The 25,714-nt window shown below is 39.5% G+C and overlaps 4 protein-coding genes across 6 annotated transcripts in view; 3 read left to right on the top strand and 1 right to left on the bottom strand.

The window, feature by feature from the left end:
* Positions 1-51: 51 nt before the first annotated feature.
* Positions 52-3,516, top strand: LOC117386233 (prostaglandin reductase 1-like). Of its 2 annotated transcripts, none has more exons than XM_033983566.2 (9): positions 52-117; positions 420-539; positions 704-749; positions 808-867; positions 1,061-1,228; positions 1,424-1,697; positions 1,797-1,902; positions 2,068-2,186; positions 3,270-3,516. In XM_033983566.2, the coding sequence occupies exons 2-9, from the start codon at positions 434-436 to the stop codon at positions 3,378-3,380; spliced, it is 990 nt and encodes a 329-aa protein (XP_033839457.1). In that variant the 5' UTR covers positions 52-117; positions 420-433; the 3' UTR covers positions 3,381-3,516. The 2 variants fall into 2 exon arrangements, with proteins under 2 accessions (XP_033839457.1, XP_033839458.1); XM_033983567.2 differs by lacking the exon at positions 52-117 and adding an exon at positions 154-349 and having other exon boundaries at positions 3,270-3,446.
* Positions 3,517-8,234: 4,718 nt separating this feature from the next.
* LOC117386234 (thioredoxin-like) lies at positions 8,235-11,033 on the top strand. The gene is made up of 5 exons (XM_033983569.2): positions 8,235-8,346; positions 8,443-8,547; positions 10,185-10,247; positions 10,725-10,790; positions 10,865-11,033. The coding sequence occupies exons 1-5, from the start codon at positions 8,323-8,325 to the stop codon at positions 10,925-10,927; spliced, it is 321 nt and encodes a 106-aa protein (XP_033839460.1). The 5' UTR covers positions 8,235-8,322; the 3' UTR covers positions 10,928-11,033.
* A 496-nt stretch (positions 11,034-11,529) lies between these two features.
* On the top strand, positions 11,530-13,392 carry LOC117386235 (thioredoxin-like). Its single transcript, XM_033983570.2, has 5 exons — positions 11,530-11,661; positions 12,302-12,406; positions 12,485-12,544; positions 12,635-12,700; positions 12,782-13,392. The coding sequence occupies exons 1-5, from the start codon at positions 11,638-11,640 to the stop codon at positions 12,842-12,844; spliced, it is 318 nt and encodes a 105-aa protein (XP_033839461.1). The 5' UTR covers positions 11,530-11,637; the 3' UTR covers positions 12,845-13,392.
* A 305-nt stretch (positions 13,393-13,697) lies between these two features.
* Positions 13,698-25,714, bottom strand: part of svep1 (sushi, von Willebrand factor type A, EGF and pentraxin domain containing 1) — a 61,939-nt gene continuing 49,922 nt past the window's right edge. Inside the window, exons 38-49 of one of the 2 annotated variants that reach the window (XM_033983572.2) lie at positions 23,000-25,707; positions 22,688-22,922; positions 22,433-22,588; positions 21,215-21,278; positions 20,839-21,012; positions 20,586-20,762; positions 20,120-20,302; positions 19,055-19,225; positions 18,170-18,265; positions 17,956-18,051; positions 17,459-17,552; positions 13,698-13,977 (exon numbers count right to left, since the gene is read on the bottom strand). In XM_033983572.2, the coding sequence (XP_033839463.1) occupies positions 13,947-13,977; positions 17,459-17,552; positions 17,956-18,051; positions 18,170-18,265; positions 19,055-19,225; positions 20,120-20,302; positions 20,586-20,762; positions 20,839-21,012; positions 21,215-21,278; positions 22,433-22,588; positions 22,688-22,922; positions 23,000-25,707 (4,185 nt within the window). In that variant the 3' untranslated portion in view covers positions 13,698-13,946. The remainder of the gene's footprint in view (positions 13,978-17,458; positions 17,553-17,955; positions 18,052-18,169; positions 18,266-19,054; positions 19,226-20,119; positions 20,303-20,585; positions 20,763-20,838; positions 21,013-21,214; positions 21,279-22,432; positions 22,589-22,687; positions 22,923-22,999; positions 25,708-25,714) is intronic. The other variant, XM_055228836.1, reaches the window with a different exon arrangement.

Here is a 25,714-nt window from a genome sequence, read left to right as displayed (position 1 = left end):
CAGCCAATCACGTGAAAGGAATGAGCCCTTGGTCCCACCTTTTCCGACTGTGTTTACTGCACAAGCGCATCAGTGCCTCGGCTTGTACTCCTTAACATCTTCCACTTACCGTAAATAGTAAGTACGTAATTGTGTTTAGGCCATATTTTTATTTGTGGTGATGAATTATTCAGATTTATTTATCGTAGAGGCTAGTATACGCTATAGAGCCTAGCGCTAATCTCTGCATTTTATACACATTTTGTGGTTGCGCAGCTACCTATGAATAGATGTGCCAGTATTATACCTAGCTAACAAAGACTTTCCCTTTTGGGGGCTCAAGACGGACAACTTTTTTTTTTTTTGGTTGGTAGGTTTGGCACTGTTTGTGTCATACGTACAAATTTGCTGAATTAACATTAGTATATTATGATCTCCAGAAATAAGAAGAGCCATGGTTCAGGCTAAAACTTGGATCCTGACGAAACACTTTGATGGTTTTCCAAAAGGCAGTAACTTTGAACTGAACGTAGAAGAACTTTCTGAACCCAAAGATGGAGGTAATGCATTTTTTCCCCAATTTGGACAATGATGATGATAATAAAAGACATTGGTTTCAGTATGATATATATATATATATATATATATATATATATATATATATATATATAATTTATTATTATTATTATTATATTTATTATTATTATTATTTATTTATTTTCAGAAGTGCTTTTAGAGGCAATATTCCTCAGTGTCGACCCATACATGAGGTAGGTTGAGAGCAGTAAACTTTATGGAAGACTTCATTTTTATTCTTTTTTCCATCAGGCTGTTCAGTTCGTTTCGTATGAAGGAAGGAGATGTAATGGTTGGAACACAAGTGGCTAAGTAAGGAACACTCATTTACATGTTCACACAGATAAATGACCATACTGGTGACTGTAACATCTGTCTTAAACCAATGAACTGAAATTGTTGATATAAACCACATTCTCCAATACCGTTTAACAATATTTTTAAATAGAAAAAGTCTAATTATAATCAGCAGCTGTGTAGCACAAGCAAACCTTTTGATTTTCAGAGTGATTCAAAGTAAGAACCCAGCCTTTCCCTTGGGGAGCCATGTTGTGACACCCTGTGGCTGGAGGACCCACTCGCTCAGTGACTGTACAAACCTCATCCCCATCATACCAGAGTGGCCTCAAGATATTTCCTTATCTCTAGCTTTGGGTACCATCGGTATGCCAGGGTAAGTAACTATAATGGCAGTAATAATTTTTATATTTTTTGGCAAATAAGTGATGGGTCTTTCAGCGATGAATCATTCTGATAGAGAAAGAATGACCATTTTCTGAAACATTCACAGTCGACTCCCCAAATGTTCTTTCAGACCTTCAGTAAAACACATTGTTGCTGCATCAAGTCACACTTTTGTCCTTTACAGACTAACAGCTCTGTATGGTATTGAGGAGGTGTTGGGGCTTAAGGCTGGTGAGACTCTGCTTGTGAATGCAGCTGCAGGTGCAGTGGGCTCTGTGGTTGGCCAGATAGCAAAGATCATGGGTTGCAAAGTGGTGGGTTCCGCTGGGTCTGATGCCAAAGTGGCTTTTCTCAAAGAACTGGGATTTGACCAGGCTTTCAACTACAAAACAGTTACTTCACTGGAGGAGGCTCTAAGATCAGCTTCTCCGGAGGGATACGACTGCTACTTTGAAAATGTAAGTGATAAGAATGATGCCATCTATTCTTTCCGCATTACACACTTTTGGTTTTCCTATTTTTTTAATTAAAAAATCTTTTCCACATTTTAAATTCAGGTTGGAGGCCCATCCTCAAGTGTTGCTATACAGCAGATGAAGGACTTTGGAAGGATTGCTGTTTGTGGAAGTATCTCCACTTACAATGACACTACCCCACAAACAGGTACCTTCCTTATTTACCCCGCCTGACCTTTAAAAATGTTGGTTGAATATTGTATGGAACAAGGTGCACAGTTTTGGTGTTTGAAGCTTAAATTTGACCTGGCGTCCCTGTATTTTCGAGAGACTTTGATGATAGGAGATACCCAATGTATACATTTCTGTTCAGGACCTTACCCTCATATGACTATGATCATGAAGCAACTGAAAATGGAGGGTTTCATGCAGTCCAGGTGGGCCCACAAACACCCAGAATCTCTGAAGAGGCTGTTGGGTTGGGTAAAAGAGGTAGGAGTTTACATACAAAATTTATATATATATATATATATATATATATATATATATATATATATATACACACACACACATACATACATTGAGGCAAATAGGTATTTGAACACTATGATTTTGCACGTTCTCCCACTTAGAAATCATGGAGGAGTCTGAAATTTTCACCAGATTTGCACACACTGGAGGAGGGATTTTGTCCCACTCCTCCACACAGATCTTCTCTAGATCAGTTAGGTTTCTGGGCTGTCGCTGAGAAACACGGAGTTTGAGCTCCCTCCAAAGATTGTCTATTGGGTTTAGGTCTGGAGACTGGCTAGGCCACTTCAGAACCTTGATATCCTTCTTACGGAGCCACTCCTTGGTTATCCTGGCTGTGTGCTTCGGGTCATTGTCATGTTGGAAGACCCAGCCTCAACCCATCTTCAGTCTCTAATTGAGGGGAGGTTGTTCCCCAAAATCTCGCAATACATGGCCCCGGTCATCCTCTCCTTAATATAGTGCAGTCGTCCTGTTTCATGTGCAGAAAAATACCCCCAAAGCATGATGCTACCACCCACATGCTTCACAGTAGGGATGGTGTTCTTTGTATGGTACTCATCATTCTTCTTCCTCCAAACACGGTGAGTGGAATTAAGACCAAAAAGTTCTATTTCTATTTTCTTGGCCATGTTAGTAATTGGAATCTTACTGATTGTATAGGGTAGACAGGTGTCTTTATGCAGTTAACGACCTCAAACCGGTGTTTCTAATTTGGGATAATAAGTGGAGTGGAGGTGGACTTTTTAAAGGTGGACTAACAGGTCTTTTAGGGCCAGAATTCGAACTGATAGACAGGTGTTCAAATACTTATTTGCAGTATTAACATACAAATAAATTATTTTAAAAATCATACAATGTGATTTCCAGATTTTTTTTTAGATTATGTCTCTCAGAGTGGACATGCACCTAAGATGAAAATTTCAGACCCCTCCGTGATTTCTAAGTGGGAGAACTTACAAAATCACAGGGTGTTCAAATATGTTTTTGCCTCACTGCATATATATATATATATATATATATATATATCTGTTTATTGCACAGGGCAAACTCCAGTGTCGGGAACACATCACAAAAGGATTTGAAAACATGCCAGCTGCTTTTATGGGTATGCTGAAAGGTGACAATATAGGGAAAGCCATAGTTGCAGTTTGAGAGGAAGCACCGAATGAACATCATTTATCTGTTTTCTACTACATTTCACCTTCTAAAATTTTTGTTCCCTGACTGCTTTCAAACTTAAATGTAAAATGAAGAGTTTCACTTGTAAAATAAACCTATGTTTCTTAAGTAAAATATCCTTTGCCTTTTTTCTCAGTAGTAATTGGCCTAAAAGCAGTAACATCATTTCTATGAACACACATCTCTTGAGAGTGTAATGTTTTTATCAGTTGACAGTTTTTTATAATCCATAATCAAATATGCTGACCTTGTTACGCAGCTAAAACATGTGTTTTACATAGGTTTACATTTTTTTCTTACCTGTAAGTCCTAAGACACCACACTTAAAAAAGGTTTGTGGGAAAAAAAGACTTGTGAGGTTGATTAATAAACAAATATTAATTGTGCATCGCTAGATCTCCTCTTGACTCCAGTCCACCGTACATCTCCATCTCAAAGCCACTAACCACTCTTTTGAAGATAGTGACGTACAGATCTTAGCCAGGGAAAAGAAATGGTTTGAGAGGGGAGTTAAAGAAGCAATTTTTGTGAGGACATCCTTCCTTGAACAGGAATGGGGGCCTTAGACATCATCTTTCCCCATCTATAACTCCATCCTCAGACTCAAAGCAAACAAAGAAAGCAAAGGAAGCAAAGAGAACAGCAGAGCTAGCCAGAATGCCAATAGGTGTGAAAACACCCATTAAGAGTTGTACGAATATGCTAAGTATGGCTTGGGCATGGAAACTCTAAACAATAGCTGTTTCCAGTTTCAGTATAGGTAGCTCCTCCCTTCAAATAGATATAAGGCAGCATCCACCAGCAACCAGAACTGAAGAAGCGGCTTGGATGAGCAGCAAAACATCTTCACTCCTACAACTTTTTTGTCCAGTTGACAGATTTTATTTTTGGCTTTTACTATTAATTGTGTGCTACCAGAACTATAGGAAAAATGTTACTGGAGGGTTCCCACCAATTCATCTGCCTCTGAGTGGACTCCTCAGTCAGATGAGACCGATAGTTATGATGATGAGACTTCAAAAGCTGTGGGGTAATATCTGGCTTGAACTTACACCTTTGTCCATTAAAAAATGTCTAGTCTTGGCAACAGGTGATGCCAGTGATGTCAACGTAAAAGTTAGATCAAAAGGTTTCTGTTTCCCTTTAAACTCTAGAAACATGGTTGTTGCAATGAGGCAGTGCAATGACTCTGAAGAGGCCATCCAAAGTGCAAACTGTGTTACAAAATGTTAGTGGTTGCTACACTGTGTTACTGTTGAAGAGGCTTGTTCAGGCTAAGTTCCAAAGACTGAATATAGATTTTGGGTTATATTTTAGGGTGTAACTTTTAATGACATATTAATATAACACTATATGGATTGATGCTACAACCTAGCATCAATCCACTGCACTGTAAAGTGCATAATACATGACATAAATGGCACAAAGCCAATAAAACAAAATACAGACATGCAGTACTCTCTGCACATGCATATCTATTAAATGTATATTACAATAATTAGATTTTTCTATAAAAAGACACATCTGATTGCATTTGTAGCTGGAAAAGAGTCCCATTGGCAAATAATTTCAAGTCCTTTGACAAGACTTTGACTGTGAGCAAACTCCTATTTTGTCAGTGGAAAGGAAATCTGTATCCATGGTGATTGTGGACAGCACTTAAATACCATCATGGCTGTAGTCCAGTTTAACTGATTTAAGCACTTACTTATAACTTAATCTGACTTCACCACAATGTCAACACCTTATCACGAAATACAGGGTTGCATTTGTTTAATAGAAGTCAGTGCCAAAGAGATAACAACATTGTACAGGCTTTACTGTGTGTTGTAATGGTCCAGGTTCACTATTATGAACATTTAGTCTTCCTGTTGTTTTGTTTTTTGTGTCTTGGCGGCACGGTGACTGAGTGCCATCACTCATGTCTCACAGCAAGAAGGTTGGTTCGATCCCCGGGTCACCAGGCCTTTCTGTGTGGAGTTTTTCATGTTTCTCCCCGTGTCTGGATGGGTTTCCTCCGGGTACTCCGGTTTCCCCCATCAACCAAAACATGAACGCCCTTCGAGACAACTGTTGTTGTGATTTTGGGCGTTACAAAAATAAATGAATTGAATTGAATTGAATTTATGATGTAGAATGATTGCACAACTGTCCTTTTGGTTAATTTAATATAAGTGATGTTGACAACAATGATTATTGCAGCAAAACCCTAACATTTATACATATCTGTTTAATGCATAGGGCAAACACCAGTGTCAGGGAATACATCACAAAAGGGTTTCAAGACCTGCCTGTTGCTTTTATGAGCATGCTAAAGGGTGACAATGTAGGGAAAGCCATAGTTGCAGTTTGAGATTAAGCATCAAATCAACATCAATTATCAGTTTACAGCAACATTGTGGAAACTAAAAATTATTACAGATTTAAATTGAACTGAAGAATATGAGGTGTTAGTAGAAAACATAAGAAAATTCCCATAACAAACTAGCCTTCCTAAAACAACTGTTATGCTGTCTTTGACCATGTTATATGAAATATTAATTTTGACTACTAAAAATATTTTTGGTGTACAGCACCTTATACTGTGTTTACAGCACCGAGATTGTGAAAAACAATAAACATTAGGGTTTTTTTTAAGTGAATGCTCCCACTCATTGCCTCATTGTGTCTCTCAAAATATGATTGTTTTAGACATTTAATATAACTATTACTTTAACATGTTGTCAATTTTGACAAAACTAAAATGTAGCTCATCAAAGAGTTAGAAATAGCATCCCTTCTTTCCTCATATGGTGATGAGGATATGTCTTAGCCCTTTTTACAACACATTCTAGACATTATAAAATTACATTAAATTGACTATTGAGGCCTCTTGAACTTAAACTCTGTAGGGTAATTATCCAATAGGCTTTTTAGTGCAGGCTGATGATGTTGCCCTCTGGTGGGACATGCATATGAATTGTTACTCATTTGGGGTCATATTGGTCATATTAGGGCCTCAAAACAGAAGATAGGAATATTACATTACATATTACAAGTTTAAAGTCAATGCAACTGGTTTCCCGCTTAACCCTTTGTTGTTTAGGCTACTGAGGGAGCCACAGGTGATTTAGCACCAGGTTCTCCATAAACATGAGGTGCATGATAGGAGAGGGGCGACCCGTTGGCCACGCCCCAGACCTGTCACGAACGGCTCTGCTCACCGATCCCCGTGGGCCGGCTATCCTTGAGCACATGCACCAAATGTCTGAACTTCCGGTTCCTCACGTACTGAGCAGGATTACTATTGCAACAACACATCATCATTAGGGTTAAACTCTACCCTTTTACCCTACTGATGATGGGCTATCTTTACACTGAATCTTTACACTTTGCACTGAAATTGAAGCAGATCTGGCGTGAAGTGAGAACAGAAAAATATGAGTGAAGACTGCATGGAGAAAATGTAAGGTAGGCCTATCATCTATACCAGGGGTGTCCAAACTTTTTGCAAAGAGGGCCAGATTTGGTGAGGTAAAAATGTTTGGGGGTCAACCATTCGGCCTGATCATTCTTTGAACCATCAATATTAAATGCAAATTAACAATTTAATTTTTTTTTACTTTTTATTGCAAATGACTTTCACCTTTCAAAAACCAAATGAATGTTAAAAAAAAAAAAAAAAAAAAAAGTAAACATTTAAACTGTGGTTTTGATAATCACAATATTAATTAATTAATTCACTGAGATTTTAAAATGTATTCACCTCAGAAGGCAAACAAATAACTTGCCTGCACTAATGTGAAGGGTGAAACTGAGATCTGAACTGTAGTAAATAAACCAGGTCTGGCTCAAAGTGGTTTTGATGAGCAGAATGTCACACAGGTTAGAGTCAGTGAGACTTGTCCTCGCACAGTTCTTGTTAAAGTTCATAACCAAGAACGTCTTCTCACACAAATATGTCAAACCAAACAAACTCAGCATTTTCTTAGCAAATTTCTTTAAACCTGTCTTTATCCAGTTGGCGATAAAAGTCAGTGAGCTTGAACACGTATATTTTACACTGGTCAACAGTACTGACGGGCCACACATAATTGTTTTTATTCCAGAGGCTGGGGGGCCAGTAGAAATTTGTGCACGGGCCGCAATTGGCCCCCCGGCCGGACTTTGGGTATGCCTGATCTATACCAATGTGTATACCTATAATGTACTGAAATACATTAATTTAGCAATTCATATCTCATAAAAATATGCACTCTGAATACAATCCAATTAAAACTCGCACAGCCCTAGGTTTGAGTCTGAATCTGAGTAAAGGCTACTCGTTACTTTTTCACAACAGATCCCGACCTCTAATGAAGACTCAATTGGGCAACAAACCAAACAGCCACTAGAGGGAGTAGGCTACTTGCACACAGTAACTTGCTGCCTTTCCTTCATTGATTCATTCGTGTAACAAATATGTGCTTAGGTCTGCCATCAAGCGTGGCAGGTTATCGTTGGAAAGCTTTTTATATAAACTATGCAACTTTAAATAATGAATAGGTTAACGTGAAAGAAGTCTCATTTAGTGTTCACGTAGGGCCAATGTTTGGACTTTGGACGCCGACAAATTGTGATATGCCATTTCTGAAAAAGTATAGGTCTACATGTCTCACAACCTTTTTCTTTGACATTTTGGTTATTGCGACATTATGTAATTTTGAGCATGGAAACGCTTCGACATTGTTTTATTTAATTGTGTTTATTTCATTAATTTAAGATAAAACTAATGACTCATCAGTGAAAATTTCCTGTTCGTCCGGTCAAACCTGTACAGCCCATGTGAGCGAGGCGGAACGTGGGGACTGGGGAGTGGTCAACGAGCTTTCTTCTTCCGACTTGTCGTGAGTTTCTGTAGTTAGCTCTTTTCTTTCGGTTCCTATTGTTCGGGAAAATGGTGAAGTACGTTGAGTCAAAGGTTAGTTTTCTGTACTGTTTTATGTTAAATTACACTTTGTTTGGTTGTTTTGTTTTATAATCGATCTTTTTTTTTCTTTTTTTTGCTCTTCTTCAGAGTGACTTTAAGGCGGAACAGGAGGCAGCCGGGAGTAAGCTGGTTGTGGTAGATTTCACCGCGACATGGTGTGGCCCCTGCCAACACATAGCTCCTGTATTTGAGGTAAGAAGCCATTTGGCGGGTCACCTCTTTGTCCAGTCATCACCGCGCGTGTTAGATGTGTTAGGTGCAGCCCAGATCCTCTGTGCTTTGGCCTGCCACGCTGTTGGGCCCATTGCCCCGCGTTCCGTCACTCTCAATTTCAGCGTTTTAAAGAATCCAATGCGAGCCCGTGGTGTTCAATAGACCCGAGCCAAATGAGATCTATGGGATGTTTTGTGTGACATTATCACAGTTTGTTTACGTCCAAACATTATGAGTACCATAAACACAAATTGTACAAATGAGAATTTTGTGTGCAAACTTCATGAGGAGGTTTAGGCAAAGTTATATCATGATATGCCGTGGCTCGGCCTCCCTCTGTCCCTTAGTTGAGTGGATTCTGGCCCTACAGACTTTAACTATGTCAGCAAATGGATGCATCTGCTAATGAGTGCGCATTAGTCCTGGACACATCTGCAGCCTGCCCATCCATGGGAGTGGATTTCTCCTTTGCTGTGGTTCTCCTCGAGGTTTCTCTTTTTCCCACTGTTTTTCTGTTTTGTTTTGTTTTCTCTCCTTTTCTCCTCGCTGAGAAGGAGGGTCTAAGGACACGGGATGTTCTGAGACAGTTATCCATTTGCTTGTTTTCTGTTCATTAATTTGCTTGTCTGTTTCTGTTTCATTGTTGGTTTCTTACTTTCTGTTGGTTAAATCAATTCTCATGTTCAGCCCTAAGAGGCAACTGCTGTTGAATGTTAAATGTTTTCTAAGTTGTTCATTTACATTTTTTGTTTTGGTTTTCAATAGGATCTGAAAGCTAAATGATCCCCGCACTTTGTGTTACCAGATTGTATTAAAATCAAAAAGCTGACCTAAAATGGCTCTCTGGAAAAACAAGCAACTACAAGATAGTCATTCATCAGTTCCTTTATTCTTGGAGCTCAGTGACTGAATAGTGGTGACTGGACATTGAGGCTTGCCCTATGCATACAAGCTATAATATGTATTTGTCTTCAATATGTAAATTGAGTTTGAACTGTTAAACCTGCCCTAAACCCCAGTCCTTCCTGTTACACCAGCATTGCACCACAACAAATTACTGATTCTCATGCAGTTGTTTCCACACTGTTCTCATAAGTCTCCGCCCATTCTGTTTTTTCTTCATTCTTTATGACGCCCCATGACAAGGAATTGGATAGTGTTTGGCAGTGGATTTCCCATGACAATGAACCATTTAACAAAAAACTGATGTCCTTGGGGCTGTTATTTCTCCATTAGTTAATACTATGCAAAAATACCATGCAAGATTCTTAGATTGATTTGGCCTCAATAGTTTTCTGATTTTTTTTGTGTGTGTTTACAATACACTGCATAATATAAGAGCATTTATCTTAACCAGAAGATATTATTTACTGGGGGCAGTTCTTTTTAATGAACACACATGAAATTACATGCTGTGGACACACAGGATTGTAGCCATTAGCTAATTTCTATCTGTTGTACATTCACTCTCACAAATGTACCATCTCATTCATACACCAGTGATCCCACTGGTGAATGGGGGGAAAACCTTTTTATACCTACATTAAAAGTTAGTAATTGAATTGCAACAAAATTGTATTATATGCACTTAATAATGTCTTTCTTTGTTTGTTTAGAAACTGGCAGACCAGTACAAAGATGTTTGTGTTTTCCTGAAGGTGGATGTTGATGAAGCTACAGTAAGTTCCATTAAACATTAGCATCTTTTTTTTATGAAATTAAAAATAAATGAACTGGCATTGACACAAAAAATTGACATTTCATGAAAAATTTGAGAATGGCCTTGGATCTTAATCATGGATACAAGACCATATGTGTACCCTAATAATAATGCAATGCCATTTTAAACAGTTTTTATCATAATGGGATCTAGCTAAAAGTTTAAAAAGACTCACGCACACTGCTCTACTCTGCATTCACTTTTATTGAAACAATGTTTAGTAATCTTCTGGCCCTCTTCAGGTGTGAGGAAAGTCAGAAGGACCAAAATGAGTCTTCTTAAAAGTCAGGGGCGCAGAGTCTGCCCAGAAACGAGTATCATTATTGTATTGAAATTTGTATTAAGTATCAAGCCTTTCCCTTAGCAACAAAATCAAGTCTGATATTTTAATATTGCGACAAGACTAAAATGTAGTAATTTTTTTGTCCCTCACCAGGAACTAAGTGAAGAATGTGGAATTAGGAGCATGCCAACATTCCAGTTCTACAAAAATGGCAAAATGGTAGGTTTTCCATTTCCATGTATTATAATCACTGATGAATCCTTCTGAAAACTAAATATGTGTCATCCTTTCAGGTTACACAGTTTTCAGGTGCTAATGCTGACAAACTCAAGGAAACCATAGAAGCGCACAAGTAAATACATTCCTGAATTGAGTTACATTGTCTGTATAAAAGAATTGACATATGAAAATCTGTCAAGTATCCAGTATGCAACTTGCATCAATATAAACATGAAATATAAACTGTCTGCTTGTATTATTTCATTGTTATTATAAGTTGTATTATTGAAAACTTTTTTACTTTACGGTGCACAGTTAAATCAAGAATAATAAAATGGTCATAATTCGTAAGTGCCAATCATTTTCAATTATGCCTAAACCCACTCTTAAAAGCATTAAAGAGTTATTTTTATTTATTACCATCACAGCCATCATCTGTTAGATTCTTTTTTTTTTTTTTTTTTTCTTCTTTGGGCCAGCCTATGTTTTGAGTTGATGGATTAAGGAAATTAAAACAATTAAACAATGTTTTGTCCAATTAAAAATAAAACCGCAGTAACAATAATTAAAAGCAGTTACGATGAGCTGCTATATTTTTAAAATACTTTTTAAATCCTTCTCAGGAGTTAATAATTATCAAAATAGATACTTGCTCTAAAAGATTTTTACAGCATGTGTGTAAGTTAAAATGTTCACAACCACTGCTTTTACATTTTGAGCTTTAATTTTGACACACGCCGGAAGAGAGACGTTACGTAAATACCGGTATAAAACTGTTGCTTCGGGGCATTCATCAAATCTCGCCAGCATCTTTACGTCTTCGTTATCGCCTCCGTCTGCCGTCACAATGGTTAAAGAGATATCAAGTTTGGTAAGTTATTTGTCTGTTTTCATCTACGACGAAATTGCGCTTAAAATTGGCCATTTCTGAACAGGCTGGAGAGGTGACGCGTGAACATTCACGCGCGTAACCCATAGCTAACCTCGTGACGAAAAGTATTCTCTTCGTCGGGACCTAGTATTGGCTCATACACACTAATATGAGTCAGGTCATATTTGCAAATGACTGTGCCTATTGCTTGAGAACTGAAGTGCAGTAGATTCGCCAAGTATGGACTTTGCACCAGGAGTCAGGACCCTTGTCCTTGATAACAAAACGTGAGCAGATGACACAAACCACCCGATGAAGCATTATTGAGTGGGCCCTGTCATACGGAACACAACGTGCAGTTGTCGTGCCGTTAGCATGTGCACCAGTGGCTACACTACGATCAGCACTTTATATAGGCTTCAACGCACTGCCTATATAACGTTGAATTAACTACCATTCATTAGGCCATGCTTACCACTGTGCCTCTTATAGTGAGTCTATACTGCCACTGTCACATAAATAAACAAACACACAGAGATTGTCAGGCATATTTGATAAATCTACTTTGGGTTGGTTTACCTTTATGCACGCGACCATACACTGGGGTTCACGATTTGTCTTTTGTGGTCACTTAATCTAGGAGGAGTTTAAAGCAGAGCTGGCTGCCGCCGGGAACAAATTGGTGGTGGTAGACTTTACAGCCCAGTGGTGTGGTCCCTGCAAAGCCATGGCTCCCAAATTTGAAGTAAGTGTTATGTTAATGTTTTGTTTTTTTTTCATATTAAGTTTCCTGTATTCTGATTACTTTTTTTTTTTTTTTCAGAGAATGGCAGAAGAAAACAAGGATGTTATTTTTTTGAAGGTGGATGTTGATGATGCAGGGGTAAGCCCTCTCATTATAGTTAGACTTTACCCTTTTAATCTTAATTTTTTATTACTTGGAATGTTATTTTGTGAAAATATTTTCTTTCAGGATGTGAGTGAATTTTGTGAAATTAAATGTATGCCAACATTCTATTTCTACAAAAATGAACAAAAGGTAGAAGGGGGTTATGAACATCTCTTACCCATTTTTATTTATAACTGTCATATAATTGTCTTATGTCCTCTTGGCCATCAGGTGGACGAGTTCTCCGGGGCTAATGAAGATACTCTGCGGGCAAAAGTGGCACAGCACAAGTGAAGTTCTGAAATATTGTAACATTCATATTTTTAGTATGTCAGCCCTTCATACTGGCGCTTTCATTTGCTCCTCATGTTACGGGATGGTCTAGTGAGCAGTACGTGCTGACTGTTTAAACAGAAGCTGCATCATTACTGTGTGAATGTCATTAGCTTAGTAAGCCCAACAATGTGTCAGTCATGTCATGTTTATCAAGTTGGATTTAATAAATTTTGTACAGTGTGGTGTACTTTATCTAGCTTTGTTTTAAAGCATAAGGTCTTCAATAAAAAAAATTTTCTTCTAGACTTAAAAACCTCTGTACCAACATAATAAAGGACATTTTCATATTTAAGGGGAGACGCTACAGATAAAAAATAATTTTGACCAGTTTGGGCTCAACAAACACAAGCTTTCATGTGGAAACGGCAAAATTGTCTATTCTACACGTAAGATTAGATGTGTTATTTCATTTAATCAAATTGCAGCCATAATTTATGACAATAATAATATAATTTATAATAATAATAATTTATTTTCATCCCTTCAAGCAGCACCTGTGTTTAATTAAAAGCCTGATTTATTAAAGTTTTAACAAAACAAAAAAATAAAGAAATTTAAATTTTTGGTACTGAGCTTTGAGTTTTCTCAAATACTAAATAAAATATTCAAAATTCCCTCAAGTTTTTTTTAATTTTTTTGTGCCTAATATACCAATAAAATGATACAAGAAATTTTTACCTTGGCTCTATCCATGCTTCTTAATTGTCATAAAATATCTTTTTTTATATGAAAACATAACATGATTTAAAAAAGGGTTACTCAGACAAATATTTGAAATCTGTAGGACAGAAAACTGAATGTCAAAAACAAGTAAAGTGTATATTATGCTTTATTAAAAATGTGAAAATAGTTTACACATGTACAATAAACACTTGCACATCATAACTTTACACATCATACAGTATATAGCAGCATATGTTTAATACTGTTAGGTTTGTATGAAAAAATACAGCTTTATTTTACAACAGTTCTTGCTTTAGTTTTGCAGTGAGGTGAATGAACATATTTTATATTACACACATTGTCCTATAGAAAGACTTCACAGAGCAGAGAGGATTCATTAGAAGTGATAGTATCCTGTTTTTCTTTTTCTGCAAAAGAAAAAAAGGTAAGAAATTTAGCATTTTGCATAAATTCTTGGTTTAATCTTTTCAGACTTCAAGAGCTAGTTTTACCATTACTTTGATCATGAACAAGAGATTAGCTGTCCAAAGTTTATTAAACTAAGTTTAAGATTAACTTTAAGATTATTTGTCATTACTTTCCCATACTGCAGTCATGTATCAATGAAACAAAGCAAGAGTATTGTTGAGAAACAGGTCTATGTTAACACTACTTCATTGGTCTAGCTCTGTTCTTAGCGCTGTAATAGTCTCTCCCATATCCAGTGAGGCAAATAAGTATTTGAACACCCTGTGATTTGGAAGTTCTCCCACTTAGAAATCATGAAGGGGTCTGAAATTTTCATCTTAGGTGCATGTCCACTGTGAGAGACATGATCTAAAAAAATCTGGAAATCACATTGTATGATTTTTAAAAAAAATAATTTATTTGTATGTTACTGCTGCAAATAAGTATTTGAACACCTGAGAAAATCAATGTTAATATCCTGCAGTTTTTTTTATCAGGTTTGCACACACTGCAGGAGGGATTTTGTCCCACTCCTCCACACAGATCTTCTCTAGATCAGTCAGGTTTCTGGGCTGTCGCTGAGAAACACGGAGTTTGAGCTCCCTACAAAGATTGTCTATTGGGTTTAGGTCTGGAGACTGGCTAGGCCACTCCAGAACCTTGATATGCTTCTTACGGAGCCACTTCTTGGTTATCCTGACTGTGTGCTTCGGGTCATTGTCATGTTGGAAGACCCAGCCACGACCCATCTTCAATGCTCTAACTGAGGGAAGGAGGTTGTTCCCCAAAATCTCACAATAGATGGCCCCGGTCATCCTCTTCTTAATACAGTGCAGTCGTCCTGTCCCATGTGCAGAAAAACACCCCCAAAGCATGATGCTACCACCCCCATGCTTCACAGTAGAGATGGTGTTCACTCTTCTTCCTCCAAACACAGCGAGTGGAATTAAGACCAAAAAGTTCTATTTTGGTCTCATCTGACCACATGACATTCTCCCATGACTCCTCTGGATCATCCAAATAGTCATTGACCAGCTTCTCCCGTGTAGTTCTGGGTTTATTCCTCACTTTTCTTAGGATCATTGAGACCCCACGAGGTGAGATCTTGCATGGAGCCCCAGTCCGAGGGAGATTGACAGTCATGTTTAGCTTCTTCCATTTTCTAATAATTGCTCCAACAGTGGATCTTTTTTCACCAAGCTGCTTGGCAATTGCCCCCTAGCCGTTTCCAGCCTTGTGGAGGTCTACAATTTTGTCATGTTCTTTGGTCTTGGCCATGTTTTGAATGAATATTGTTTATTTGAGCAGACATAATAAAAAAACAAACAAAAACAAAACAGTGTACACCCAAATCCCAAATTTTGTACAATACTCAAAAGGAGTAAGCAGAAGTAAAATACTTGTGAGCGCTTACCCCCATATTTAACTAAGTCACACCATTAAGATTTCATCGCAGTAGCAAACATAGATACATTCCTTCACCATCTGTGCGTGTGTATGTGTGTGTGTATGTATGTAGTGTGTATGTGTATAACATCCATACACATGCCCACACACACCGGGTGTGCGTGTGCATGTGTATGCAAGTAAAGTGTATGTGTGTATCATTCAAACACATGCACATACACACCGGGTGTGCATGTGCATGCATGTAATGTGTGTGCATAATGTGTACGTAGATTAAAGACTCACTAAATTGCAGTTCATACAAAGTACATTTTTGAAGAATGGATATAATATTAATATTTGTTTTATAAGTATTTCCCCACACCTCTATACAGTAGTTAAGATAAGGCAATATTAATGTACAAGTATAAAGTGCTCTTTCATCCAGCAAACATTTAGATTTCCTCATAATTGCGATGGATTTGGCTATCTTGTTTTTTACTGCAGTTAACTGAGGCTTCCAGCAAAGTTTATGGTCAAGAATAACTCCAAGGAAATTATGTTCACTCACACATTCAATGATTTCATTATTTATAGTCACCTTGAGTTCAGTGTCAATTTTTTTGTTACCTAGTACCATGAATTTAGTTTTTTTCAGATTTAGCGACAATTTATTACAGTCAAACCATTCTTTTAGTTTATTCATTTCCCTGGAGACCTCTTCCATCAACTGTTGCAGGTTTTTCCCAGAGCACAGAATTGTAGTGTCATCGACAAAGAGCACCAATTTAAGCTTTTTGGAGATCGAACACAGATCATTGATATATAGTAGGAAGAGAATTGGGCCAAGTATAGAACCCTGAGGCACACCGCAAGTGATGTGCCTCAGAGTGGAAGAATACTCAGAAGAATACCCATCTGGACGAACTGCATTCTGTTTGATAGATAAGATATGAGCCAATGCAGTGGGTAGCCGCGAATTCCATTTTTTTCTAATTTATGGATTAAGATCGAGTGATCAATCGTATCAAATGCCTTTTTTAGGTCAATAAAAATTGCAAGAGCATATTTTTTTTTCTATACAATTGCTCACCTCCTCAACCAAGTTGATCATTGCAAGTGAAGTGGAACGGTTTTCTCTAAAGCCGTATTGGCTTTCGTGTAGAAGATTGTTTTTATTGATATAGTTGTTAAGTCTATCACTGAAAAGTTTTTCAAGAATTTTTGATAGCTGAGGTAGCAGAGAGATAGGTCTGTAATTAACAAAAGAATGTTTGTCACCATTTTTAAATATTGGCAGTACTTTTGCAATTTTCATTTTTGATGGGAATCTAGCGTTTACAAAAGACAAGTTACAAATGTGTTTTAATGGTTTAACAATTTCATGTATGACTTGTTTAATTAAGCTCATATACAAGCCATCACAATCCTGTGATTTTTTGCCCTTGAACTGACCCACAACCTGCAGGATCTCCAGCTCATCGACAGGGCTGAGGAAAAAGGAACTCGAGTTTAGATTTCTGCAGAAAGCAGAAATCTAAGTTTTGTTAGTTGGAGTCTTACTGATTTTATGGTGTGGACAGGTGTCTTTATGCAGCTAATGACCTCAAACAGGCGCTTCTAATTTAGGATAATAAGTGGAGTGGAGGTGGACTTTTTAAAGGTGGACTAACAGGTCTTTGAGAGCCAGAATTCTAGCTGATAGACAGGTGTTCAAATACTTATTTGCGGCATTAACATACAAATAAATTATTTAAAAAATCATACAATGTGATTTCCAGATTTTTTTTTTAGATTATGTCTCTTACAGTGGACATGCACCTAAGATGAAAATTTCAGACCCCTCCATGATTTCTAAGTAGAAGAACTTGCAAAATCACAGGGTGTTCAAATACTTATTTGGGTCTCTGTATAGTGAAACTCTGAGTCACTGCTTAAACATGGCATTTACAGTCTGTTATTTACAGAGTTGCTTAAGACTGACACACCTATTTAGAGATACACAAGTTAAAGTCACATTCCTTGTCCTTCTTTCAGTTACATAAGAGTAATTACCTGGAGCAGTCGTGTCCACTCCACCCTGGACTGCAGTGACATCTGTTTGGCCTGATGCACCTCCCTCCATTCAAACATGGGGATGAACATACCGCTGAGGAGAAACAAATCAGAGAGCCACACACTTTAGTATGTAGTAAAGGAATATTACAGTGTTTGGAGCTCATCCCCTGGTTCCAGAGAGTTTCTGAAAGAAATTCATGTTAAAAGTCTCAAAGATTGCTTAGGGCTTATCAGCTATGTGGTCAATAATGACCATAAGAGCTATAATATTTATTTAAAATCCGTATGGATATTGGTTACCACCACTGTGATGCCTTTGAACTCTTAATATTTGAAATTTTGAAAGTCTATGGGAAAAATGTATGGAAAATTTACTTCTGGAACCAGAGCGGACTTGAAAGTAGGCAGGACTTCATGAGCTCCATGTAACATTTGTGATCATCATGTAGGGGTGATGATAAGAGTGAGAATTTCCTCTGCATTTGGGCTCTTACCAGTGTGACACCGTGTGCCGGTCCATCCCACAGGACACTCGCACTGGTAGGGTGCCACACAGTGGCCTCCATTTAGGCATGGCAGGATGCAAATGGCTACGGGGCGAGAGCACACACAATGGAAAGATAAAGTAAAAAAGAAATTCTATTAGGTGACTCATTACTTCATTCTGGGGCTGTAGAAGAAGGCTTGAGGCTATTTTTAAACACTTACGCTCCTCACACAGTCGGCCCATCCATCCCTCAGGACATGAGCAGATGTTTGGTCTCTGACAGAAGCCTCCATTCTGGCACTTCAACCAACACACCGCTGAGGAGAACATACATCCACATTATTTACGTTTTCATTAAGTTTGTTTTCCTGACTTAACTTCACCTTAGAGCAGACAAAAGTAAATAAAATTTAAAAAATCAGAACACAATGCCAAGAACACCAGCACTTACAGTTCAAAGGGAATGTTATTGAGAAAAGTACACTATACAAGCAAAACATTTTACATGTTTTACATCATAATAAGCTTGAAGTCAGTGACTTAAATCTTGGAATCAGTGATAATTTAAATGTCATGCAAACTTCAAAAACTGATGTGAGTAATCAGTGGCAGGCCTGGGTCTACCGGGGTGCAAAAGGATGCATTGCAACCTCATTTTAAAATTCTTACACTGTCATTTTTGGCAGGCTGAACAATGACACTTAATGGAGGAGTATTGTCTTTGTATCCCTTTTGAAACTCAAATGCACTCTCAATCAGTTTGTTATGGACCTGCCACTGATCTGAGGGATCATGGTGAGAAAGAAATCAAACGATTTTGCTGTTCACATGTCATTTAAAGTCTTATAACTTCAAGAATCATAATGATAATAATCACATTTTGAGAGAGCATGTAACCGCAGCTGGTGACTAATAATCTGCTGCAAAAATATGTATTGCGGCAAGACAAGGCAAAGTGGTTAGTTGGTCTTCAGTGAAAAGAGCTGCAAAGGATCTAGCAGGCAAAAGGGACAGAAGTAGAGGATCAGAAGCCTCTGGAAAAACAAGTTGTGCTGAAGATGCAGAGTCCAGTGAGTGAGGTGCACAGAGGGGGGTACTATCTCTACCTCTGCATGTGGGTGGGGCTGTCCAGGTGCCATTCTCCAGACACCTGCTCCGTCCTAGGCCCTCCATGGTGTAGCCCCCAAAGCAGGAATACACTGCCACATCCCCGAACTGGAAGACTGCCCCCCGCACCACCCCATTGGCCACATGGAGAGGGGGACCACACGACACCCCTGCACAACAGCCCACACGGAGCGCTTTAGTCACTTTTGTGTTTGCATGATAAAATATGTGGTTGATACAGTAGCAGAGCTCCCTAGACAGTCCCTATGTGAATTGTCAAAAGCATCGAAAATCATATATTAAAACAAGTATTGAAACTAGATACGCATTTCAGCAAGTATCGATACTAAAAAAAGTCACATTCACAGGACGGAAATAAAACTTTCTTGAAAAGTTTTAGAATTATCTTTAGCTGGATCAGAACAAGTATAAGGCCACATAGACTATTATGCCCATGGACCACTATGAAACCTACCTGAACGACTGAGGGATTACACAGATATAAGGCCACATGGTAATATAAAAGAAAGTACTATTATTTAATATTGAAAATCACATTCTATTGTATTGTAAATAAATAAAGAGTGTTTAAGTTTGACATTTTTTAAGGCTTGTCTACTTTGAAACAGTATTTTCAATTTACAAAAAAGTTAAAAACCCTTTGTAAAAATATATATATTTTAGATTTAAAGTTTATGTTAAACATGCTAAGATATTCAAACAGCAAAGAGATGTAAACAATGAGTCATAGCGACATTCACTAGGTTACATGGGTAAAGGAAACATCAGAGGATTATGTGACAAAAGTTGCCATAGCAGCCCAAGATGTATCCATAATTAGGCTCACATGACGCCATGTTTGAAGGCACCTGGTTTGTTAGGATAAAAAGACGCAGACAAAGGAATGGAATTGAAATGAGCTCTTGTGCTTGCAGGCAGACTGGGCAGAAGCCACACGAGCCATCAGCTTCATGCAGGCCTGTCTGAGCTACACATATATGGCCACATTAAATTTGTACACATAAATATAAGCCTATGTTATTCAAATAGGGCCCTGTACTTACTTTCACATACAGAGCTGATGGAGCTCCAGCTTTGGTCAGATCTACAGGTGATAGTGCCACTGCCTTTGACCTGTTGACCTTTAGGACAAGTGACCCGCACCGACTGCCCCACGTAAAACTCCTGCTTGGAACCATTGCTGGGTAAAGCCTCTCTCCAACCTGGAGGTGCCTGACAGGGCTTTGCTGTAGTAAACAAAAGTTAAAAACTTTAATACCACAGGCAAAATAAAACAACAGGACACACTGCTATTATGGTGTCACTGTTAAAATGCAGATTGCAACAAGACATCATAATTGCACATGGCAAATTAAGTATTGTTTATGTATTAGGGTTATTGTGGAAGTGGACAATTAACTCCTTTGTTGTGGTCAAACCAAATGTTTTGCGACTATTACAGCAGAAGAAATGTAAGACAACAGCGTGACTCTTATGAACAAAAATCTGAAACATAAAATTGTTCCTCACGCTGGCAGGTGGGAAAACTGGAGCTCCATGTGTTGCCCCCCATGCACACCACCAGCGCCTCCCCCACCAGAATGTAGCCTTTATCACACTGAAACTCCACAGCACGCCCTGTGTTCAAGCTGTGCTCTTGCACTTTGCCATGAGGAATCCGTTTGGGACTGTTGCAGCCCTTGATGGCTGAAACAATACAACATTTTAATTGTTAAAACAGTGCGTTTTTGAGTTAAAACACATTTGTGCTTAAAAGAAATACCTTCACATGAGGGTACGGGAAGGCTCCAAGTACCATTAGGGAGGCAGGTGAGAGTTGTTGAGCCTACAAGTTGCAGACCTTCAATGCAATGATAGCTAGCATTGTGAAGGTAAGTGTCACCGGTTATGTGAACATTGGCATTTGTCACTGTGGGAGGAGGTCCACAGGTATGTGCTGGAGCCAGAACACAAAAGCACAATATTCATAATTGTCATTCTAGAAGCTTCTTTTATACAAAAGATTTGATTTTCTAATGGTGCAACAATGTATAACAGCACATGACGTTGTACATGAATTATTATTATTTTTTTATAGCTGCATAATGAAGTTACTGAGCTACCAAATGTTTAAATGTCACATATACAGCCAGACCTACCAATACATACTGGCTGTGTGCCACTCCATGTTCTGTCTCCTCTGCAGATCTGAATAGCATCACCCTGTTAAAAAACACACACACATTTTTATATATATATATATATATATATATATATATATATATATATATATATATATATATATATATATATATATATGGAACTAATGGAATGGCTTTGGCTGCTATATGTGTGAGCCATTACTGGAAAGGCTAACAGGAAGAGGCAGAAGCTGACTGTCAGCTCACAGTGACTCAGCTCTTGGCACAGCCATTCAATTTGATCCTCTCTTGAAGAGAAATCACATGACTCTGTAATTTGATCCCAACAGACATTTGGGTCAGTACCAAAGTCTGCAGCCTCCTACCTCAGTTTTACAGTAACCATAAGGAATACATGTGGAAATCTGTTGAAATTATATATTTCTATGAATGTAATAATATCTAGAAGAGAAACATTGTCAATAACCCTAAATTAATATTTTACCATGTACAACACTTGGAAACCGGCACTTGTCCGACTGATTAGCAACAAACCTTCAGCACTGCTGCAGCTTAATGTTTTATGTAAATTTTCCATGCTCTATATCATGAATAACAGAAGAAGCTAATTCCCCTTTGTGTTCATAGTTGTGACAGTGTGTTGTTATCAATGGCTTAACGATTTTATCTTGTGAGACATTAAGTCATTTTGCTGAAGTGACACATAATCCATTAGCACAACAAAACAATCTATCTATCTAAATAAATAAATAAAAAATAAATAAATAAATAAATAAATAAATACATATAAATAGACTAAAATTCCTAATCCCCTTAAATGATACCTCGTACTAATATTGCAGTTAAGGCCGCACTAATCAAGACTTGTCCGGAGAGAGAGCGAAAAGGCAAAGAGTGGCGCACTGACGTAAGGCAAACAGATGGATAGGATATTTTAAAAATCCAAGTCTAACCAGCGCTGTGATGACGGGACACGGAGTCGCGGACATGCCGCCGGGGGCCTGTGTGGAGTGTTGTTCCGCGCAGTGTGTGCTGGGTCCAAATGAGCGCAAAAACTTCAGTGATTTATTGGCAACAGCAAAAATGAGTGTCAGACCTCGAGTTCATGACAAGACTGAGTCCGAATACGCTCAAGTCCGAGACGAGACCAACCCCATGAAAAACGGTCTTGAGACCAAAACCAGTCTCGAGTACTATGACACTACCTAGTACTACCTTCATATGGAATCCAGGAAAACAAGAGTATGTGACATAGTCTCCATAGTTGAAGCTGTCCCCCTGAATGACGCCATGGAGAAGTGGAGGAGGTTTGGGACACACCACAGGTTTACATGAAACAGAGTCAATGCTTCGAGACCACTGTCCACCCAGCTATACAGAACATAACAAACAAATGAATAACATACAGTACAGAGAACAGTAATTATGTTTTTTTTTTTTTTTTTTTTTTTTGAATGTACGTTTTACAACCTGGCACTCAGTTTGTGCTGGTCCCTGCAGGTAGAAACCAGTAGAGCAGGTCAAAGAAGCTGTGGCTCCAACAGGAGTGAGTTGTTTCCCAATAATGATCAAATTAGGGAGAGAAACATTAGTAGGAAGACGACAAGGAGACGGGCTACACCGAACGCTGTGTTTTGACCAGGTGCCATCACTCATGCAGGTCACAGAGGCTGTCTGTGTCATCAGCTCATATCCATCTTTGCAGCTATAGGATAAATTACATGTTTGGATCAGCCAAATTGCAAAGACACAACAAAAGCTCAGAATGATGGAATTACATACCTATAGGTGATCTGGCTTAAAAATGTGTAATTGTCTCCCATAAAGTATGCATGGTCCACGTCTGGAGGTTTTCCACAGCTTATTGGCTCACAACTCATTCTGGGCTCGCCCCATCTGCCATCTCTTCCACATGATATCTGTGAGCTGCCCTTCAAATTGTAACCAGGATGACACTTGTACATAACCGTGTCTGGATAGGAGCCACTTCTGCCCTGAAGGGCAGCATTGGGAATTGCTGGCGGAGCGACACTACACCTGCCCCGGCTGCACAGAGGGACCCCTGGGCTCCACACTCCTCCTGTCTTACACAGGGCCTGTGAGGGGCCCAAGAGCTTATAGCCTTCATCACACTGAAAATGTACAAGACCTCCACAGGAGCGATCACGGCCCAGAACCACTCCATATTTTAGGACAGGAGCAGGACAGAGACATGGCTGGCACTGAGGCACAGCCCCCAACCACACACCCTGAGCAGAACAGCGTAGTGTTGGATCTCCTACCACCTCATAGCCTTCAAAGCAGACATACTCCACTACATCATCGTAGTTGAAACTGGAACCGTTGACAAAGCCATGGCTGATGTCTTGAGGAGGGTCACAACTGACAATGTCACATTGTGGAACGGGTTTGTCCCAAAGTCCATTGGACTGACACATATGTGAAGTTGCTCCTTTTAGTATATATCCCTCATCACATTCATACTGAATTTTACTCTTGAAGGTGAAGTCCAAGCCCAGGACACTTCCGTGGGCTACAGCTGGAGGGGGCTTACATTGAGCAGGTACACATCTGACAACCCCATGACTCCAGGTGCCATCAGCCTGGCAAACACTAGTAGGTTCCCCTTGTAACATGAAACCTGATGAACAGCTCAACTCTATTTCATGACTGTATGTGAAGTCATCTCCTACACAAAAAACATCCTTAGGAATTTTGGGAGGACCACAAGAGACTGGTTCACATTGGGGTTTCGGCTTGTTCCACTTTCGATTAGCCTGACAGATCATTGTGGCAGAACCTTTAAGTAGAAAACCGGGATTACACTGGAAATACAGAGCCTGAGGAAACTCAAATCCATCTCCATGCACTGTGCCATTTTGAAGATGTCCTGGGTTTCCACAGGACACAGGCTGACACACTGGTGCATCACTGCTCCAAATAGCTCCAGAAACACAGTGCCTTATGGAGTCTCCCTCCAGCTCATAGCCCTCCTCACATACATATGTGGCCATGCTGCCCACAGAAGTGTCAGTCACATTGACCCAGCCGTGCTCTAGACTGGAGGGACTCGCACACTCTGCTGGGACACACAGTGGAGCAGTGCCGTTCCAGCCCCCACTTTCCTCACACACCAGTCTAGTGTGGCTCGTGAGGTCATAACCCTCAAGGCAGCGGTACTCTATCAGAGTCCCATGGAGGAAGCTTAAGTCCATGGGGGAGGATAACACGTCTTTGCCTGCTCCCAGTTCGGACACTCGTACATATTCCCCAAAGTCAATGTGAGGAGGGAGACCACAGTCGGACGGCACACAAACAGGCACCGAACTGGACCATCCTGTCTCTTCACATGTCAGGTGGTCCTGCCCAACCAACTGAAACCCAGGGAAACAGCTGTAGAAAATAGTCACACCAAAACTGTGTTCTTGCCCTTCCACAAACCCATTTTCAATGGGTTGGGGAGGAGTGCAAGATATTTGCTCACAGACAGGTGGCGCTGCATCCCACTCTCCAGAAGCCAAGCATGTCAGAGTGTCTGGGCCTTGCAGGCGGTAACCACGGCGACAGGTGTAGGAGGCACTGTGACCAAATTGTAGTTTTGAGAATACTAATCTTCCATTTGCAATTTGTTTAGGACCTGAACATTCAACAGGCCGGCAGGAAGGGACTCCTCCAATCCAAAGTCCTTTATCCCCGCAAAGCACCGTGGAGTTTCCCACTAAATGATATCCAGTCTTACAGCTGTACAGAGCTTTACTTAGGTACATCAAACCCTGGACATCCACAATGCCACTGGGGATCTCTGCGGGCTGAGGACATTCTACAGGAACACACTCAGGGAAGGGTCTGCTCCACTGCCCACTAGCCTGACAGGACACAGACGTTTCCTTCTTCAATGTGAAACCATCCATGCACAAGTAGTTCACCTCTGAGCCAAAAGGAAAGGGACCCAAGGCTGAAGAAGGACCACCAAATGATACTGCAGGAGGAGCACTACAAAAGACCTTTTTACACATTGGGAATGAGTCGTTCCATTCCTGAGATGGGGTGCAGCGGAGAATGCGGGCTCCCTCCAGGCTGTAGCCCTCTTCACAGGACAGCTCCACTGTTCCTGTCTCTGTGTCGAGTCCCGTCAAAACCAGGTGGTTTTCTTCGAGCGGGGGCTCTGGACATTGCACTGGTGAGCAGAGTGGTTTCTTTGTTTTATCCCATCTGCCATACTTTAGACAGGTCCAGATGGAATCCCCGATCAACTCATAGCCCTCATCACAGACATATACCACTTTGCGTCCAACCTGAAACTCAGATCCTCGGAAATGACCATGGAGAATTTCGGGAGGACGGTCGCAAGTCAAGAGGACACATGAGGGAGGGTCATTGTTAGACCACTGATGGTTAGCCTGGCAGACCCGATCAGGGCGACCCACCAGTTTATAGCCCGCATTGCAGGCATATGTCACTTTGCTGTTGAAGGTAAATCTTCCTCTGGTCTAGAAG

The sequence above is a fragment of the Periophthalmus magnuspinnatus genome, chromosome 18 (genome assembly GCF_009829125.3).
Source record: "Periophthalmus magnuspinnatus isolate fPerMag1 chromosome 18, fPerMag1.2.pri, whole genome shotgun sequence".
Classification (NCBI taxonomy): domain Eukaryota; kingdom Metazoa; phylum Chordata; class Actinopteri; order Gobiiformes; family Gobiidae; genus Periophthalmus; species Periophthalmus magnuspinnatus.
This window is presented reverse-complemented; position numbering and strand designations above follow the sequence as displayed.

What these genes read in the sequence shown, in the direction of transcription:
- LOC117386233 (XM_033983566.2), top strand. Translation starts at nt 434, where the DNA reads ATGGTTCAGGCTAAAACTTGGATCCTGACGAAACACTTTGATGGTTTT. An exon ending in TTCTGAACCCAAAGATGGAG is followed by an intron (nt 540 to 703) that starts GTAATGCATTTT and finishes ATTTATTTTCAG; the next exon opens with AAGTGCTTTTAGAGGCAATA. An exon ending in AGTGTCGACCCATACATGAG is followed by an intron (nt 750 to 807) that starts GTAGGTTGAGAG and finishes TTTTTCCATCAG; the next exon opens with GCTGTTCAGTTCGTTTCGTA.
- LOC117386234 (XM_033983569.2), top strand. Translation starts at nt 8,323, where the DNA reads ATGGTGAAGTACGTTGAGTCAAAG. An exon ending in TGAAGTACGTTGAGTCAAAG is followed by an intron (nt 8,347 to 8,442) that starts GTTAGTTTTCTG and finishes GCTCTTCTTCAG; the next exon opens with AGTGACTTTAAGGCGGAACA. An exon ending in TCTACAAAAATGGCAAAATG is followed by an intron (nt 10,791 to 10,864) that starts GTAGGTTTTCCA and finishes TCATCCTTTCAG; the next exon opens with GTTACACAGTTTTCAGGTGC.
- LOC117386235 (XM_033983570.2), top strand. Translation starts at nt 11,638, where the DNA reads ATGGTTAAAGAGATATCAAGTTTG. An exon ending in TTAAAGAGATATCAAGTTTG is followed by an intron (nt 11,662 to 12,301) that starts GTAAGTTATTTG and finishes CACTTAATCTAG; the next exon opens with GAGGAGTTTAAAGCAGAGCT. An exon ending in CCATGGCTCCCAAATTTGAA is followed by an intron (nt 12,407 to 12,484) that starts GTAAGTGTTATG and finishes TTTTTTTTTCAG; the next exon opens with AGAATGGCAGAAGAAAACAA.